Source organism: Notolabrus celidotus, chromosome 20 (assembly GCF_009762535.1).
Source record: "Notolabrus celidotus isolate fNotCel1 chromosome 20, fNotCel1.pri, whole genome shotgun sequence".
Taxonomy (NCBI): domain Eukaryota; kingdom Metazoa; phylum Chordata; class Actinopteri; order Labriformes; family Labridae; genus Notolabrus; species Notolabrus celidotus.
The window spans coordinates 10,443,477-10,458,966 of NC_048291.1; the positions used below are offsets into that span (position 1 = coordinate 10,443,477).

At 39.7% G+C, this 15,490-nt stretch overlaps 3 protein-coding genes across 9 annotated transcripts; all 3 read right to left on the reverse strand.

Annotated features, from left to right (window-relative positions):
* Nucleotides 1–2,371: 2,371 nt before the first annotated feature.
* On the reverse strand, nucleotides 2,372–4,630 carry LOC117832478 (parvalbumin beta-like). Its single transcript, XM_034711632.1, has 5 exons — nucleotides 4,300–4,630; nucleotides 3,693–3,762; nucleotides 3,456–3,588; nucleotides 2,753–2,862; nucleotides 2,372–2,663 (listed from the first exon to the last, which is right to left on the reverse strand). Exons 2-5 carry the CDS (start codon nucleotides 3,751–3,753, stop codon nucleotides 2,638–2,640), a joined length of 330 nt encoding a protein of 109 aa, XP_034567523.1. The 5' UTR covers nucleotides 3,754–3,762; nucleotides 4,300–4,630; the 3' UTR covers nucleotides 2,372–2,637.
* A 1,280-nt stretch (nucleotides 4,631–5,910) lies between these two features.
* Nucleotides 5,911–9,364, reverse strand: LOC117831778 (parvalbumin beta-like). Of its 6 annotated transcripts, none has more exons than XM_034710616.1 (5): nucleotides 9,302–9,364; nucleotides 7,277–7,346; nucleotides 6,880–7,012; nucleotides 6,370–6,479; nucleotides 5,911–6,199 (listed from the first exon to the last, which is right to left on the reverse strand). In XM_034710616.1, the coding sequence occupies exons 2-5, from the start codon at nucleotides 7,335–7,337 to the stop codon at nucleotides 6,174–6,176; spliced, it is 330 nt and encodes a 109-aa protein (XP_034566507.1). In that variant the 5' UTR covers nucleotides 7,338–7,346; nucleotides 9,302–9,364; the 3' UTR covers nucleotides 5,911–6,173. The 6 variants fall into 6 exon arrangements, with proteins under 6 accessions (XP_034566507.1, XP_034566505.1, XP_034566502.1 ...); XM_034710614.1 differs by lacking the exon at nucleotides 9,302–9,364 and adding an exon at nucleotides 9,176–9,281; XM_034710611.1 differs by lacking the exon at nucleotides 9,302–9,364 and adding an exon at nucleotides 8,898–9,129.
* Nucleotides 9,365–10,318: 954 nt separating this feature from the next.
* Nucleotides 10,319–15,469, reverse strand: pvalb5 (parvalbumin 5). Of its 2 annotated transcripts, XM_034711668.1 has the most exons (6): nucleotides 15,345–15,469; nucleotides 12,963–13,153; nucleotides 12,354–12,430; nucleotides 11,136–11,268; nucleotides 10,734–10,843; nucleotides 10,319–10,522 (listed from the first exon to the last, which is right to left on the reverse strand). In XM_034711668.1, exons 3-6 carry the CDS (start codon nucleotides 12,412–12,414, stop codon nucleotides 10,500–10,502), a joined length of 327 nt encoding a protein of 108 aa, XP_034567559.1. In that variant the 5' UTR covers nucleotides 12,415–12,430; nucleotides 12,963–13,153; nucleotides 15,345–15,469; the 3' UTR covers nucleotides 10,319–10,499. The 2 variants fall into 2 exon arrangements, with proteins under 2 accessions (XP_034567559.1, XP_034567560.1); XM_034711669.1 differs by lacking the exon at nucleotides 15,345–15,469 and having other exon boundaries at nucleotides 12,963–13,166.
* Nucleotides 15,470–15,490: the final 21 nt, after the last annotated feature.

Genomic DNA, 15,490 nt, shown 5'->3' on the forward strand with positions numbered 1-15,490 from the left:
TAATGAAGATGTCAAAGATGATGAAGCAGTGGAGAGGAGCAGACGTCCTGCAGGAGGAGATCCAGCCGCTGAAGCGAAAAGAAACAGAGAGAGCTGAAGCTGCGCCTCCAACACCTCCTCTAACATCTCCACCTTGACCTTGGAGAACTACCTCATGATCACAGCCGTGATCACATCAATAGAAAAAGCATAAACAAAAAAATAAATAAATATATAAATATAATCATCTGACGTTTGGTTTCTGAGGTTGCTGATTTAAGGACAAAAACAAGGTTTCTTCTGTAAGAATTTATCTTTATTTCTTTAACATAAAACCAGAAACATGTTCCCTTCTCTGTCCTGTGAGGAGAACCAAAGAGAGCACCAGTGGAAGTTTTTTATGTCATGATCTGAAAGTGTGAGCATGTGTATTAAAACCAGGCTGTGAGAGTGTTTAAAGCTTTATGAAAGTTAAAGTGTCAAAGACACCCGGGGGAGAAATCTGTGACTGACTGAGAGTAAAAGTTTTCTTAAACGATGTTGCCAAACTTTAAACTCCATGAAACAGGAAGTAGTTATTTAAAGGGCTTAAAACTCTTGTAGGGTCACCAAACGCACTACGCAGAATCCCAGCAGGATCAGTTTAACCTAGAAAGATGTGCTCTCTTAGGCTTGTCATGTGACAAGAACTACAAAAAAGTAATTTGGACCAATATCGCAAAACAGGAAGTAAACAGGAAATATTTTGTATGAAGGGCTTAGAATAATCATAGAGTCACCAATCATACTACACAGGATTGAGGTCAATCAATAAGAAGTTTCATGCTGGTTTTATTGGTTGGTGTGGCTTATTGGCTGATTTTGCCCTGCCCGTAATCAGGCCAAATATCGTCTCAGCCCCTGAAACCTGTATAATCTAGAAATATGTACTCTCTTGGGCTTGTGTGTCATGCCTAAACCTACAAAAAAGCCCCCGGGACCCATGTCATAAAACCAACAGGAAGTCCAAATTTGACACTTCTGGGTTTGTTCTCTGAGTTTGGAAGTGAATTTTCAACATAAATAAATATCCCAAAAATTGGTGAACATATCTGCATTTCCACTCAGGATATTGTTGAGATGAGGGTCTTGATGTGTGTCACAAAAACTGTGACTTTTTGTCAGTCGTGGTCGGTTTAAGGCCGCGAATTTCGATTTAGAAATTTTGTCTCACCGTAACATTTCAAACTCAGCCATACCTCAACATATCTTCACAAAACTCTTGTGCTTGTTAGGGGTCTAAGCTTGAACACACACACACACACACACTGTCAAAGAAAAAGTGGGCACCAGGGGTAGACAGCTAAGCCAATAGCGCCCCATATCTTAATTTTTTAATGCAAAATGAAAAAAAAAAAAAAAAACGTACACAAAAAAAATGATTAATAAGTCAATAAAGGGACCAGGTGCACACACACACACACACACACACACACACACACACACACACACACACACACACACACACACACACACACACACACACACTCTCTCTCTCTAGGTACTTTGAACATGATTCCTCCGCTGTACTCTGGAGCAATGATGAGGTTAATGTCTCTCTTGTCTCCCAGAAATGACGGGTAGGCGTTATTGATTAGAATCCCGGCGTCTACCAGGTATAAATTCTCCCGATAGGTCAGGCAGGGCGGAACCCTGGAGTCTGCCCGGCAACAGAATGTTGGAACAGTCTGGGGTCATGGTTTCAACAAGTACCATACGCCGCACACTAAACCAAACAGGGCTTCATGGGCGAAGGCCAAGGAAGACACCATTGCTGAGGAAAAGACATAAAAAGGAATGACTAATCTTTGCCAAAGAGTACCTGGACAAACCACAATCCTTCTAGGAAAATGTTCTGTGGACAGATGAAACAAAAATAGAGCTTTTTGGCAATGCACACCAACAGTTTGTTTACAGACAGCACAATGAAGCCTACAAGGAAAGGAACACCCTACTAACAGTTAAGCATGTTGGAGAATCCATAATTTTGTTGTTGTTCCCTTCCTTTCTTTTCTCTCCTCCTTTATTTTATCTTCCTCTTACTAAGCTAACAAATACATAAATAGTTATGTATTTGTTAATGTCAGGTCAATAAAGCACATTCTCATCCAAATATATCAGTTAAAGAGCAAAATAATTTTATAATTTGGGATTTGGGATTGCATTGCTGAGAGAGAGAGAGAGAGAGAGAGAGAGAGAGAGAGAGAGAGAGAGAGAGAGAGAGAGAGAGAGAGAGAGAGAGAGAGAGAGAGAGAGAGAGAGAGAGAGAGAGAGAGAGAGAGAGAGAGAGAATGTGGTTAATAAAGTATTCTAATGGATTTTGAAGACAACAAATAACAAGGAAATCTCATGAGACCGTAGCAAAGAATATTTATTCTTTTTTACCGTTCGTTCCTGGAAAGTGCATCATAGATTTTACAATAAGCAAAATTCATATTTAAGACATGAACACAACCGAGCGACATTCATAATCATCATTTTGGACAGTGTGTTGCATAGGAGGAAACGTCTCTTAAGCAAATGTATAAAAGTTATTTAGCCTATATTTGGATGAAAAGGGGGAGGTCGAAGTGAGCTTTGTTGTTCCATCAGAGCATGTGTGGTTGGTCAGGTGACTTCTTATGCCTTAACCACTGAAGTGAACTCTGCAGGGACACACAAGAATGAGGCAGTTAGACAATACAGTCACCACTTTGTATGCTTGAGAAAGAACCTTGAGGTATTTTAGACCCACCATCAACTCCAATCTTGCCGTCACCGTCGGTGTCACCGGCCTTCATGAAAGTCTTGGTCTCGTCATCAGTCAATGCACGTGCACCAGCCTTGAAGTTCTGGAGGAACAGCCTGAGGACAAACAGAGGTGTTAATTAAGGCATAAGAAAAATAAGTTGAAATTTAACAAGAAAAAAGTTGTAAATTTATTAGAATAAAGTCATTATATGTAAGAAAGTCACATCACAGGCTATGTTTAATCTATATGCAGGCCTGAGCAACAAAGGGTGATTTCAGAGGGGCAGCCAGCCACCTGCACTAAAGTGAGGAATGTGGATCATCTTGTGAAGTTATACTCAACAGCTGAGGAGGTTGCAGAAGGTGGGCAGGCTGCCATTTGCATGCCTCTCTTTATAATAGACTGTTTCTTGCACAATCAATTCAGAATCCTGATAGGGCATTTTGGTAGGCTGCTTATGAAGCGAATAGCCTACTGCCCTATGAATGAACAAGATGCTCTTTTTGGATCTGTCTTTAACCATAGCCTAAAATTACGACATAATTCTCGAAATACGTCTGTGTTCTCCTTTTTGCCATGCATTTTCTGCCTGTATTAGATTTATCACTGAAGAAAAATAGTTTTAGTTGTGTGCCTCGAAAGTTTGCATATGTCTCCATAAAACAATAGGCTTCATCATAATCCAGCAGTAGTTTAATGATCTTACTTCAGCTCATCCTCCTCAATGAAGTCACTCTTGTCCTGGTCAATGATTTCAAAGGCCTTCTTGACCTCGGCAGGTGTCTTGCCGGCCAGTCCGCATGCCTTGAAGAACTTCTTGTGGTCGAAAGTGCCAGCGTCTGAAATGCACACAGGCTGCTAGTAAAATAGGCCGACTGCGTATAAAGTAAATCTACGAGCTGAACACGGCTCTAAGATATGAGGTTGTAACTTAAAGAGTCACCTTTGCACCCTTCCAGGGCTGCAGCGACATCAGCATCAGCCAGTACACCTGAGAATGCCATTGTGGTGTTCTGGAAATAGATGAAGCATGTGTTATTATCTTTAGTTAAAGTCTGAGTTGTTTATCACACCAGGTCGACTATAGCTATTATAGATGTTATAACCTAATTTATTTCATCATCTACAATGACTAATAAATCACTTCAAATGAACACTGAGCCCCGGTCTATCCCCTGCAGCAGTGTAATCTTAAAGACAATTATGAGTTCTAAAATGCTGATGGTTATACCAAATGAGAAATATTCAGAATCAGAAGACTAACATTTGTTGTTAGAGAGACAATTATACTATTCCACTTGTTTTATAGTGGCTTGTTCGATGTTGCATTTCCAAATCCGATAAAACAAGCTGAGATTGACACTCTGTTCTCTCAATGCAGCTCTTCAGATGCTGCGAGGTCTGAGCAGTAAAACCATATCTTCATAGAGCCGGACCCCGGCATAAAATTAATTAACCAAAAGTCCATCTCAAAACTAGTTCAAAGATGCCAATAATCGAGATGCTGCGTCCGGATCCCGGGTTCTCTGTCCTCCCTTTATCTCACTCACCTTTGTTTTCTTTGCTGTGGCTTACAGATGATACAGACAAGACTCCGAGTCGACTGCAGTGATCTTCCCGGTGCTCCCGGTGACCTTTTATAGTTTCACTCAATGGAAATCTGAGGCATAAGATAACTGACACCGCCGGGAAGGGGGTGGCGAAAATCCGTCCTGTGGCCAGAGAGCGGTCTATTTTAAGTTTCACAAACGAAGACGCTTAAAAGGTGCGTTTGAAGAAGTCTTCAATATGCCATAATGCTAAGAATAGGCCTGTGCATTGCTGAGGAGGACGAATTGGAAATGTTGCTGGCACCACACTGCCGTATTCAGGAGGGTGGATACAAGGCATGCATGCGTTATAGAGCTGGCGTAAGTGGCACTAATTGAATATTTTCCCTCTTTTCATTTTGATTAGGGATGCACATTGCATTGTATTCTTGCATTTACAGTAGGTCTGCTTTAAATTAGACTGTTGGAGTTTTTTCATATATTCATCTTGATGGACTCAGACACCTTTGTTGTCTATACTTTGATAGATCACTCAAAAAGCATTATGTGATATTTTTTGTTAGTGTAATATATGTGTTTTGTCGGATTAAGCTTGTATATTGGATCTTTCAGAACATCATGGTTCAATTTCAATATGTCCTAGTTTCAGTTGATTTTTTTTGTACTGATTTACTTAAAATCACCCATGAACTTAGTGGTTTTTGAGAAACTTCTCTTGAATTGGTGATCCCACAAAAGCCATTTTCTATTGAATTCCATGTTGCAGGTTTAACAGTGTAAGAGCTTAAAATAGTGAACTGTAAAGTAAAAGTGAGAAGGATATTCTGGGTGATTTATCTTGACTGTAATGTCAGCCCTTAAAATGCTGAGGAAATGTTTGACCTGCAGGGGGCAGCACTGTCCTATATGGAGAGGTTCAGAGTGTCTCTGTGCCTCTGTGTTTGGTCTGTTGGTTGACGGTAACAAGCTCAAAGTGTTACCTGATAGGGTTGGGGGTTTACATGTTGCTGATTTGCAGTTCGCTTAGTATTTTTAGGATCCCATTCTTGACTTGTATTTGACTTTAAATTACTTAGAGCTACTTTAGATGTATTTCTGAGTTAGAAAATGAGACATATTCCAAACACTACAAGAAAAGTAAGAGAAAACCCTGTAGTGATTAGTTTCAAACCTCTCACACCATTAAAGATCTGCATCCCTGCACCAGATTCGAGCTGCTCAAAGGTCCTGCTGATGCAACAGTGGCTGTTAATAGCTCTCCTGTTGCCACAGCACATCATCTAATTGACTACGCAGCAGTTGAGACCTTGGAACAGAGCAGCTCTTTTCCTTATGTGTGACAGCTATCCATTGCAAATCTTCCCCAAGTCCAGGGAGTATGCAAGCAAAGCCTGGGGCCATTCTCTCTGGCTTCAGTCCAGCTGAACATCCCCCTCTCTTGTTAACTAGAGATCATAACAAGAGCAAGGCGGGAAAGCTGAACTGTTTCTTAGCATCTTCCAAGTATTTAAAACCCCTGGCAAGTTTCTTAACCCGCTGTGTTGACTTAGCCTCAGCTATGTCAGCATGTAAAAAAACACCACAATGCAAAAATGAGAAAACTGAAGGAGATGACTTTACACCAAAAGAGTATTTATTCCTGGTTTTTCACTCTTCCTCAAAAGTGCATATGGTGTTTTACAGTTTGCACAAGTCATTTTTCAGAACATATAACACATCTCAAACTAGCAGTAAATTATGTGTTCCATGTTGAGAAATAATCCGCAGGCAACTCATAAATAAGGTATAAAAAATATTCTTTCAGCTGATGATTACTGAATCTTGAAAGGAGCTCGCAGTTCCATGAAAAGAAGTAGATCTTGGTCAGTTGAAATTTATGCCTTAACAAGGGCAGCAAACTCTGTGAAAGTAGAATAAAACCGCCATTAGTAGTGAAAAAAAAAACAAATTCTTATGATTTTTCTGGAGGAATTTGACCAGCTTTATGACCAAGACTTCTGGGAAGTATGTGTGTATGGATGTTAAAGCTTGATTTACTAATTTAAAGGCATGTTGTAATGTGATTCTCACCATCGACTCCGATCTTGCCATCACCGTCACTGTCTCCAGCGGCGAGGAAAGCCTTGGTCTCCTTGTCAGTCAGTGCTCTTGCGCTGGCAACGAAGTTCTGGAGGAACAGCCTGACAGGTGGACACATCAGCAGGAGTTTAATGTATGAACATCTCACACTTAATTGAATGGTATGTTGTAAATCCCCATGCAGGCTGAGTAGCATTTCAAGAATTCAAGATGTAATTTGGCATGTCAAGCGGCCTGTCTTTGGGGATTTAAATGTACAAAACCTTCAGGAAGGCTTCAATTAATGTTTCCTTTCTTTAGCATTTTTATACATTACTTCTATAGTTTGTTTCCAGATTCAAATCCAGCTGAAACAAAATCTTTAAATACCAGGAAAAGACTTGAAAAAACACCACTTGTGTTTGTATAATCTAAAACCCAGTAATGCAGTGCAGTAATATTAGATCTGGTGTATATTGCTGGCATTGCTTTCTATAAGTGTGCTTTCCTCGAGTGCCTTACTTCAGCTCATCCTCCTCAATGAAGCCACTGTTGTCCTGGTCAATGATGGCGAAGGCCTTCTTGACTTCATCGGAGGACTTGCTGGCCAGGCCGCAGGCCTTGAAGAAACTCTTGTAGTTGAAGGAGTCAGCAGCTGGAACACACATTTTAACACCATTAGCACCAGAGGGGACTGCATGAGCACAACACAGGACTAATGTGTTGATGTGACATGATGACTGTTGCAGGAGGTTTGTGTTGCACATTTAGAGTTTGCGTTTTTGCCAGTTTAGAGGCATTTTTAGCTAGGTTTGTGTTTGCAGGGATGATGTGCAACATTGAAATTGAGATAATGACTTTGAAAAATGTGCAGTGCATTTAGTTTTTGATTACTGCATATTGAGTTATTGTCGCTCACCTGAGCAGCCATCCAGGGCTGCCTTGACTTCAGCGTCATTGAGCACACCAGCAAAGGCCATTTTTTCTATCTGGGAGAGGAAGAGGAAGACATGGTTAGAACATCACATATGCAGAAAAAGAAGTCCTATTATTAAAAGGCAAATGCATCCCTTTAGAGAGAAGACCCTTTAATAACGTCTATTCTGTTTTTTAAAGGTATATTTCACTGTGCAACTAAAATGCAGCTTAAGTTAAGTGGTGTGCTCCAAAATGTTTTTGTCCAAAAATGTGTCAAACAGCATTTTTAACTAAAACATGCACTCTTGATACTCCTGAGCTCAAGGCTCTCCTTGCTAAATACCAGAATGAAGGCTGAGCCACTAGAACGCACTATAGAAACATATAAACCAGACTTGTAGAGCCCCTTGCCTATTTGACCAACATTAAACTAATAAGTTGCCTTAAGTGAAAGGCCTGTCAGGTAGCAGCATAGTTCCTCTGATTCTGCCTTTCCTGTGTGGGCTAACGAGCTACTCTTTGCCTGCGGATGTCTGAGCGCACACAGGCCTGACTGTATCCAGACACTGCTCTGGCACTAAGCTGATGATGCTCCCACTGAGCAGCCAAGTCGCGGCAGCATGATTCACTGCCACCAGAAGTGCTGCAGTGATGCCAAACGCGTCGATAGCTCTAGTTGTGATTTCATTAATGATCCGGATTTTGTAAAACAGATGCTTTTATCATCCGCAAATCCTGTGAAATCAAGTGGCCATTTGGGCACTCTTTGGATCGTCCTGAGGTCCGTTTGGTTGTTGGCTATGTTGGCTCCATTTTTCTCTAAAGTTATAGTCCACGAGGATCTCCTTGTCTGAATCCCTTCTCTCCCAAGTATTTGCCAGAAGTCAGTGACCTTCCCGGAGCATACTTCCCCACTCACCTCTTGAGCTGCGTTGAGGGGAGTGAAAACCGAGGTGGATTCGAGCGAATGCCCCAAGCTGCTTTCCCTCTCTCTTATATACCCTCGAGCAACACCATTTACAGAGCTTTGAGTCTCAGTATCAGGTACCAAGATGCATGGGTTTCGAAAAAATGTGTCTACTAGTCTCGACCTATTTTTAGGTGAACAAATGAGGATGCTACCATGTGTGCAGAGGCCTATAGCTAGACGTGTGGAAACCCGAGCAGGCCTGCTGCTCTCTGACTTCACAAGACATGTTGCACCCCAAGATTTACGGCCAACATTTAAGATGCTGATACCGATGTTGTAAATTTCATCCGAGAATACTTATGAAATAAATGGAAATGTGTGAGAGTGAAAATACCGTGGAGCGTGGTTCATATTCCTTGTTTTGGTTTGTAAGAAACACTCAGGTCACGTTAATGAGCACTACGGGCTAAATTTAACACCTCTTCACTTTCACTAAATATTTAATTTACGGCTCTTAACGTAACTGATCACTCTGAAAGGTAATAGCCATCAAACCACTTAAAAGTTGTAAATGGATCATTAAGATCTGATGAATTACTGCCCCCAGAGACACTTCTGCTTTTTATCGTGGTGTTATCACTATATCACTATTTGTTTACTCTGTCTCCCACAAGATGAATAAAGTATTTTCATTTATGTACAATTAACATACACAGCTTCTTTCCACACTAATGGGGTTTATCTGTAATAGCTTCTGCTGCATTCGCTTTTGCTTGTAGTTGTCTCGAGAGCACAGAAGTTAATTGGCTTCTTATTTCTCATAGTTAAATGTATTTTCAGATTTATTGATAAATCATTGGACTCCATTTTGTATCTGAGTGACTGGAGTTGCACCATCAGCCTGAAACAGTCTCAGGTGATAGATATTTGCAGACTCTGCCTGTCTGCTAATATGTGACATTAATCTATAGGACCTAAACTGTGAGTTACTGTATAAGGTTGATAGGAATTCCGTCGAGTCGAGTTTCAGGCGAACCCTGCAACCTCACAGGGATCAGACTTTGGGGCCTAAATCACCCTCGGATCCCACACCTAAGTAGGAAATGCACAAATCACCGTTCCTGCGCTGTGAGCAAGTAAGGGATATGTCGACACCTTTTTTTTTTCTCTCTCGCATGAGCGCACATGGCGCAAAACGCAGCGCTGTCTCAGTGTAATAACCAATGCGTATAACCCTAAAATCTCTGCTGGATGTTTTTATTTCATGTTGTACTTTGTTAGTTTTTTGTTTATAACCTCTATGTGGAATTTTAATGTCAGATTATTATTGTTTTGGTCATTTAAACGTTTGAAATGACCACATAAACCTGCGGTGGTTTATGTCTCTATATCTGGTTTTGCAGGAATTTGGAAACCGTCCAGTAGAAGGCAGTAATAGTCCTGCTAAGAAAATTCCAGGAATTTGGGGAAGAAACCGTGTGTGTCCTAAAGTTTGAAAATGTATTCCTAAAAATATAGGACGGGAGAAAGATACTTTTCAATTAAGTTTAACAAACGATTTGCTTCAAATTTGTGAGATTGTTTTGAGTGGCTTTCCATTTTTTTTAATCAAGTTCAGAATTAATCGTAACATATAATCATACAGGCCACTGGTTAATGACATGAGCTTGCTCATAGCAGTCAATTTCTAACTGCCACAATGATGTTAAAGTGGCCATTGTTGTTAAATTTACCCACTAGAGCACTGACTAACAGCGAGATAAGCTAAGTATATTATAGTATTTATAGTTTCAATAATAACCCACCATCAGTATGTATTGATTATCTTTTTTTTTAACTTGATACCTTTAACTTTTAACTTTTTTATTTTCAGAAAATATGGCTCGAATAATCATCCTAAACATATTCTGTATCCTCTCATATTTCTTAAATGTTGTCAGGATGCATGATTCTTATGTCATATATATTGGATGTCACTGCAGTAGTATCAGAGTTAATATGTTTGATAAGAAAAAAATAGGGAACGGCACAAAGTGATATCTCATCTTCAGTCAATTTATTAATTCATACCAGGAACCTGATTGATTCAACACACACACACATACACACACACAATGAATATCCAACTCAAGCTGTCTGACCACCAAACATTTCACACTTTATTTATATCACATCAACAGGAAGAGCAGCAGGCAGGTACAATATCTGAGGTTTCTGGTCATTGCATCCAACAATCCGGAAAGTCTGGATTTCCATAAGAGATCCTTTATTTAGAATAGGGAGAGACAGCTGAGGTCATACATATTTATTCTCTTTACTTCAGGATGTTGCAGAACTCTGTGGGAGAGAGACAAACAGTGCATTCAGTCAGAAATCAGAAATCAGGACAGATTACTAAACAAGCTGCAGATTATTTTGTCGGCTGGTTTGTGTGCATGGGTTTTTTATAGAGTGCACGTTCAGCACTGAGTAATGGACAGCTCCAGTGTTCCAACTGCTTCCATTCTCATTGGCAGGCAGCTCTTACAGATGTTTTAAATGCACCCACCTTCCATCCCGATTTTGCCATCCCCGTCCTTATCTCCTGCAGCCATCAGAGCCTTGGTCTCAGTCGCGGTCAGCTCCCTCGCCCCCGGAGAGAAATTCTGCAGGAACAGCCTGAGAGGTGCATAACAAAATATCAGTGATAAGTTCAGGCTTGTGTCAGTGTGGACTTTATCTTTACTGATGGCATTTTTCACCCCCTCTAGGGCATTTCTCTATCACTCACTCACTAGACTTACTGAATTCATTCACAGTGGATACGCTGCTCCATTCATACAGTGACCTCAGCCTGAGGGCTGTAACACAAATGTGAGACACATGCACAAACACACTCACACACCCATCAGTATCCTTCTTCTAGCCCTGAAAACAAACACACGCACATGCACACACACCCTTTCCTTACTTTAACTCCTCCCCTTCAATGTATCCACTCCTGTCTTGGTCCAGAACTGTAAACACTTTCTTCCCATCTGCCTCAGACAAGCCGGTCAGCCCCACTTGTTCAAAGAATGACTTGTAGTCAAATGTGCCTGGAGCTACAGAGAAAAAGAGAGAAAGGGAGATGAAGAGGGAGCAGGAGAAAGAGAGGACAGATGTAGAAGTGAGAGGTCCATCACAGAATGACAAGAGAGACAGAGTGGTGAGGGGCTGAAAAGAGCTGTCGCATTTACTCATTCGCTCAGATGACTTTCATTCTTCAACCGGTGACATTTAGCAATACACACCCTGTAGCGCATCACTGTCTTTGACCATTATCCGGGATGTCATTATGCCATTGAAACAGTCAAAGCACACTGAGTATTGCCCATGGGTCTATTGCAAACTAAATGTTGAGAGCCTTTTATTTCTTTAAAGCCATACAAAGTGGATACATCTGATTAAGGAAGGTTTTCTTGCGTGTAGTTAAAAAAAATATTCTGAAAAACTCCTTGAGCTGCAGGATTATAAATTGATAAATTTACATTCTGGTTAAAAATAAAGGAGGAAAACGGAAAACAACTTAAAAAATGGGTCTTGCATCCTTAGGTGATTTGTCTGTTCCCTTTTTTTTTATCTTTTCTTGAAATAAATAAATAACATATGTACCACTGTCTTTATGACGTGCAAAAAGAAGAAAAAGCAGTATAGATACCAACGTTTGCATGTTATATTTTTCTAAAACTTTAAAATGGGGTAGGTTCTTGAATAAAGGGCATATAAGCACTGACATTTGGTTTCAGTTGAAGCAGTGGAGCTGTGTTTGCTTCCTCATGCAGACATAATTGCCAGAGATAAATGATTAAGTGCTTTGGGATGTGAGAGCTTGTGTGATTTGGGCTTCTCTGTGTGAATGCTCAGCATAAACACGGTGGTATCTTGGTGGTAACAGCTCTCCTGCCACATTGCTGCCTGGTTACCTGCAAGCTCCCTGTCCCCACTGTGACCAACATATCATACAGGTATCCCCTGTGGGAGTGGGGGTGGGTTTAACTAAGCCTGTCTCTCTCTCTGGGATATGTGAATGAATGTAAAACTGCTTACTCTAAGGTAAGTGTTAGTGACAAGGTGCTTGTTAAGTGTGTTTCTGCATGTGAGTGTGTTTTTTTGTATGCATGCGTGTGTGTGTGTGTGTGTGACTCACTTTGACAAGCCTGGACTGCAGCCCTGATGTCCTCGTCGCTCAGCATCCCTGCAAATGCCATGGTCTTCTGTAGCTGCCTGAGGGATGTAAGCACAAACGCACGGAAGGAATGCAAAGTGACAGTAAATGACAAAGGTGCAGGTGCTCTCTGCTGTCAGGTAACAGTTCCTGTCAGATACAAACAGTCAGAACTTAAGCTTTATCATTTCTCTGTGTTTAGTCTGCAGGCACATCTGCACTTTCCAAAAAAAAAAGAGTGTTGCTTTTTATAGGAGAAGTGTGTCATTTCGACAGTAAGATACAAAAGATGAGATAACAAGAGATGTAGGTCTTTTTTTGTCAAAGAAAAAGGGCATTTATGTGATATATTAATTGTATGAAAGGTTTTAAATATTATGAGTGTGCCAGAAAGTCGGAGCTTGTTTCACAAAATAAGTAAACTTAGAAGAACAAACACAAAGAAGGTTGGACATCTATGTTTTCCATGCCTCTCTGTAAATACAACACACCCTAGATGTTCAAAAACACAAACACACATCCACACAACTGCCAGCAATCATCACACAAACACTGCAGTGCACATGAATTTGCAAAAAGCTTGGTACTTACCGTGCTTCGGGTGAGGTTTTCACTCTCTAAGCCGATGATGTGCAGATCTCTGTCTCACTTTCTTGCCTGGTGCCTAAAAGCCAGCGATGCTCTCTCTTGCAGCTTCGTGTTCCAGAGTGCAAGAAGCAACCTGACGTATTTCCTCAAACCCAGGAGAGTTCCCCCACGCCACAGAGTGCATCCTCCTCCCCCTTCATCAGTTAATCAGAGCAGATAATCTCCTCACTCATACAAAGCAAAGAAACTTCACAAAAACAAGATAACTAAAAATATAGGGACAAATAATAACAATTCAACCTGATCTTCATGAACATATATTTATTATATTTTTCCTACTACCTCTCCTACAACAACAATTATTAATACTTATGCTTGTCTTCATGTTAAAAAATAATCATCACACAAATCATATAAGGAGGTTTACTGAAGAAATTTGATCAGTAATAATAATTGGTATTTTTAAATATAGTAAAAAAAATAAACAAATGGCTCTGTTGTACAAACATAGTAAACACACTGGTTAAAAAAATATTTGCAATTGTTATGTTGTAAGTTTTAGCTCTATATAATAAATAGAAATTAATGAATTTATGGTTTCAAAAGCAATGATAAAATGTGTTTACATATTATTTTTCATTGGTGTAATCACATCTCATGAATAAACCAACTCTCTTATTTCAGTGACTTTTAATTTGTTACACAACAAATTAAAGTAAAAAGAGGTACCGTTGTCTTTAATTTGGATCAATAACACAACAACTTGAATGTGAACGAGCATCTTCCTTATTTTATTGTGATCCAAGTAGAGTTATATTTTTTCATTGCCTTATGTTTTGATGGTGGAACACACCCAAGTTTCCCAATAAATCTCACCCCCAGTAATATTCATAGACATTCACGGAAGAAAAAGCAAAAATTGTGGTCCATCAGCCAGCATCATTGCACTTGTATGATTGCTATTTCAATCTTTTGAATGCTCTACTAACATAGATCACATCACTCCAGTTCTTAAATCTCTACACTGGGTTCCTGTATGTCAGAGAATAGACTTTAAAAACCTGCTGATGGTTTATAAAGCACCATGATCTGCTGCTACTTTATGAACCATCTCGACCCCTGAGGTCATCAGATACTGGTCCCAAGAGTCAGAACGAAACATGGTAAAGCAGTGTTTAGTCATTATGCACCACACATCTGGAACAAACTCCCTGAAAGCTGTAGCTCCGTTCCAACTCTCAACTCTTTTAAATCAAAGATTAAGACTTTTTTATTTGCCACTGTCTTCCTATCTTAGCTCATTTTAACTCGCTTTAAATGCAAATTTTTAATTTACTTACTTATATATTTCTAATTTTCCTTTTCTTTTATATGTTTCATTTTATTTGTCATTTTAAATGTGCTCTTTTATGCTTGTCTGAATGTTTCCAATGCTTTTACAGTTTTTTACGACTGAATAAACACTAAAAAAGTATTACACAATTATCAAAACCTTACACTCAATGAGCAAAACATCAGCCCAGATCTGCACCACTATAAGCATGGTGTCAGCCTCACACTTTTTGCAAAACAATACACACACTTGTATACATTAAACACAGAAGTAGATCATGATGTCACTTCCTTGCAATTCCAAAGCACTGACTGTCAAATTACCACACCTATGAGCCAATTGGTTAAACACAGCCATCAGGTGCACAAACACATGATTGCTTAATTGTAGACACACCCATCAGGTTTAAGCACTATAAAAATGCAGCTAAAAATGCAGCAGGTGAGTTCACCTGCAACTGGATCCAGTATTTGATGTTTGTCTGATATTTGCTGAGCTTACCGTGTTATGCACACTACTGTAGTAGCATGAAAACTGAGACATGTTTTGTTGTGATTCTCCATGTTGACATGTTGACTAATTTGGGTCTATAGAGAGAAATAAATGATATGTTCATCAGTCTGCAGCATTGGTTTTGTGTAATGTTTGGTGAATGTATTGTATATTTGCACTTTCTCTGTGTACTTCACTTACATTACTCTTATCACTGAGGAGTAGAATTGCTAAAAGTGTTTTAGGTTTGCAGCAGTATGTAACTGGTTCAAACAGAATTAAGTCATATGAAACGTGTGTTTCATATAGTAACAAAATATGGTTTGAGAAATGAGTGTAAAGTTTTTACGAGTGTTTCATTTTGCAAAGGATCTGAGGTGTTCTGCTACACTTGTGTGTGTGGCTGTGTGAATTGTGTTTAGTGTTTTGACAAAATGGGCCCTGTTTTCAAAATCTTGTTTGAGCAATTGTAAAAAAAAACGGTATTGTTTTAATGTAAAGCACATTGAGTTGCCCTTGTGTATGAAATGCGCTATACAAATAAAGTTGCCTTGCCTTACCATAGTTAAAGATTGATCACAGGATCAGGGACACACATTAACAGATGGGTCGTATTTCCTTGACAGTAACTGAAATGGTTGGGCAAGTACAAGGGCATACAATTTTTCATCTTTTAGACAGAGAACTGGATTTACTTGTCTGATAA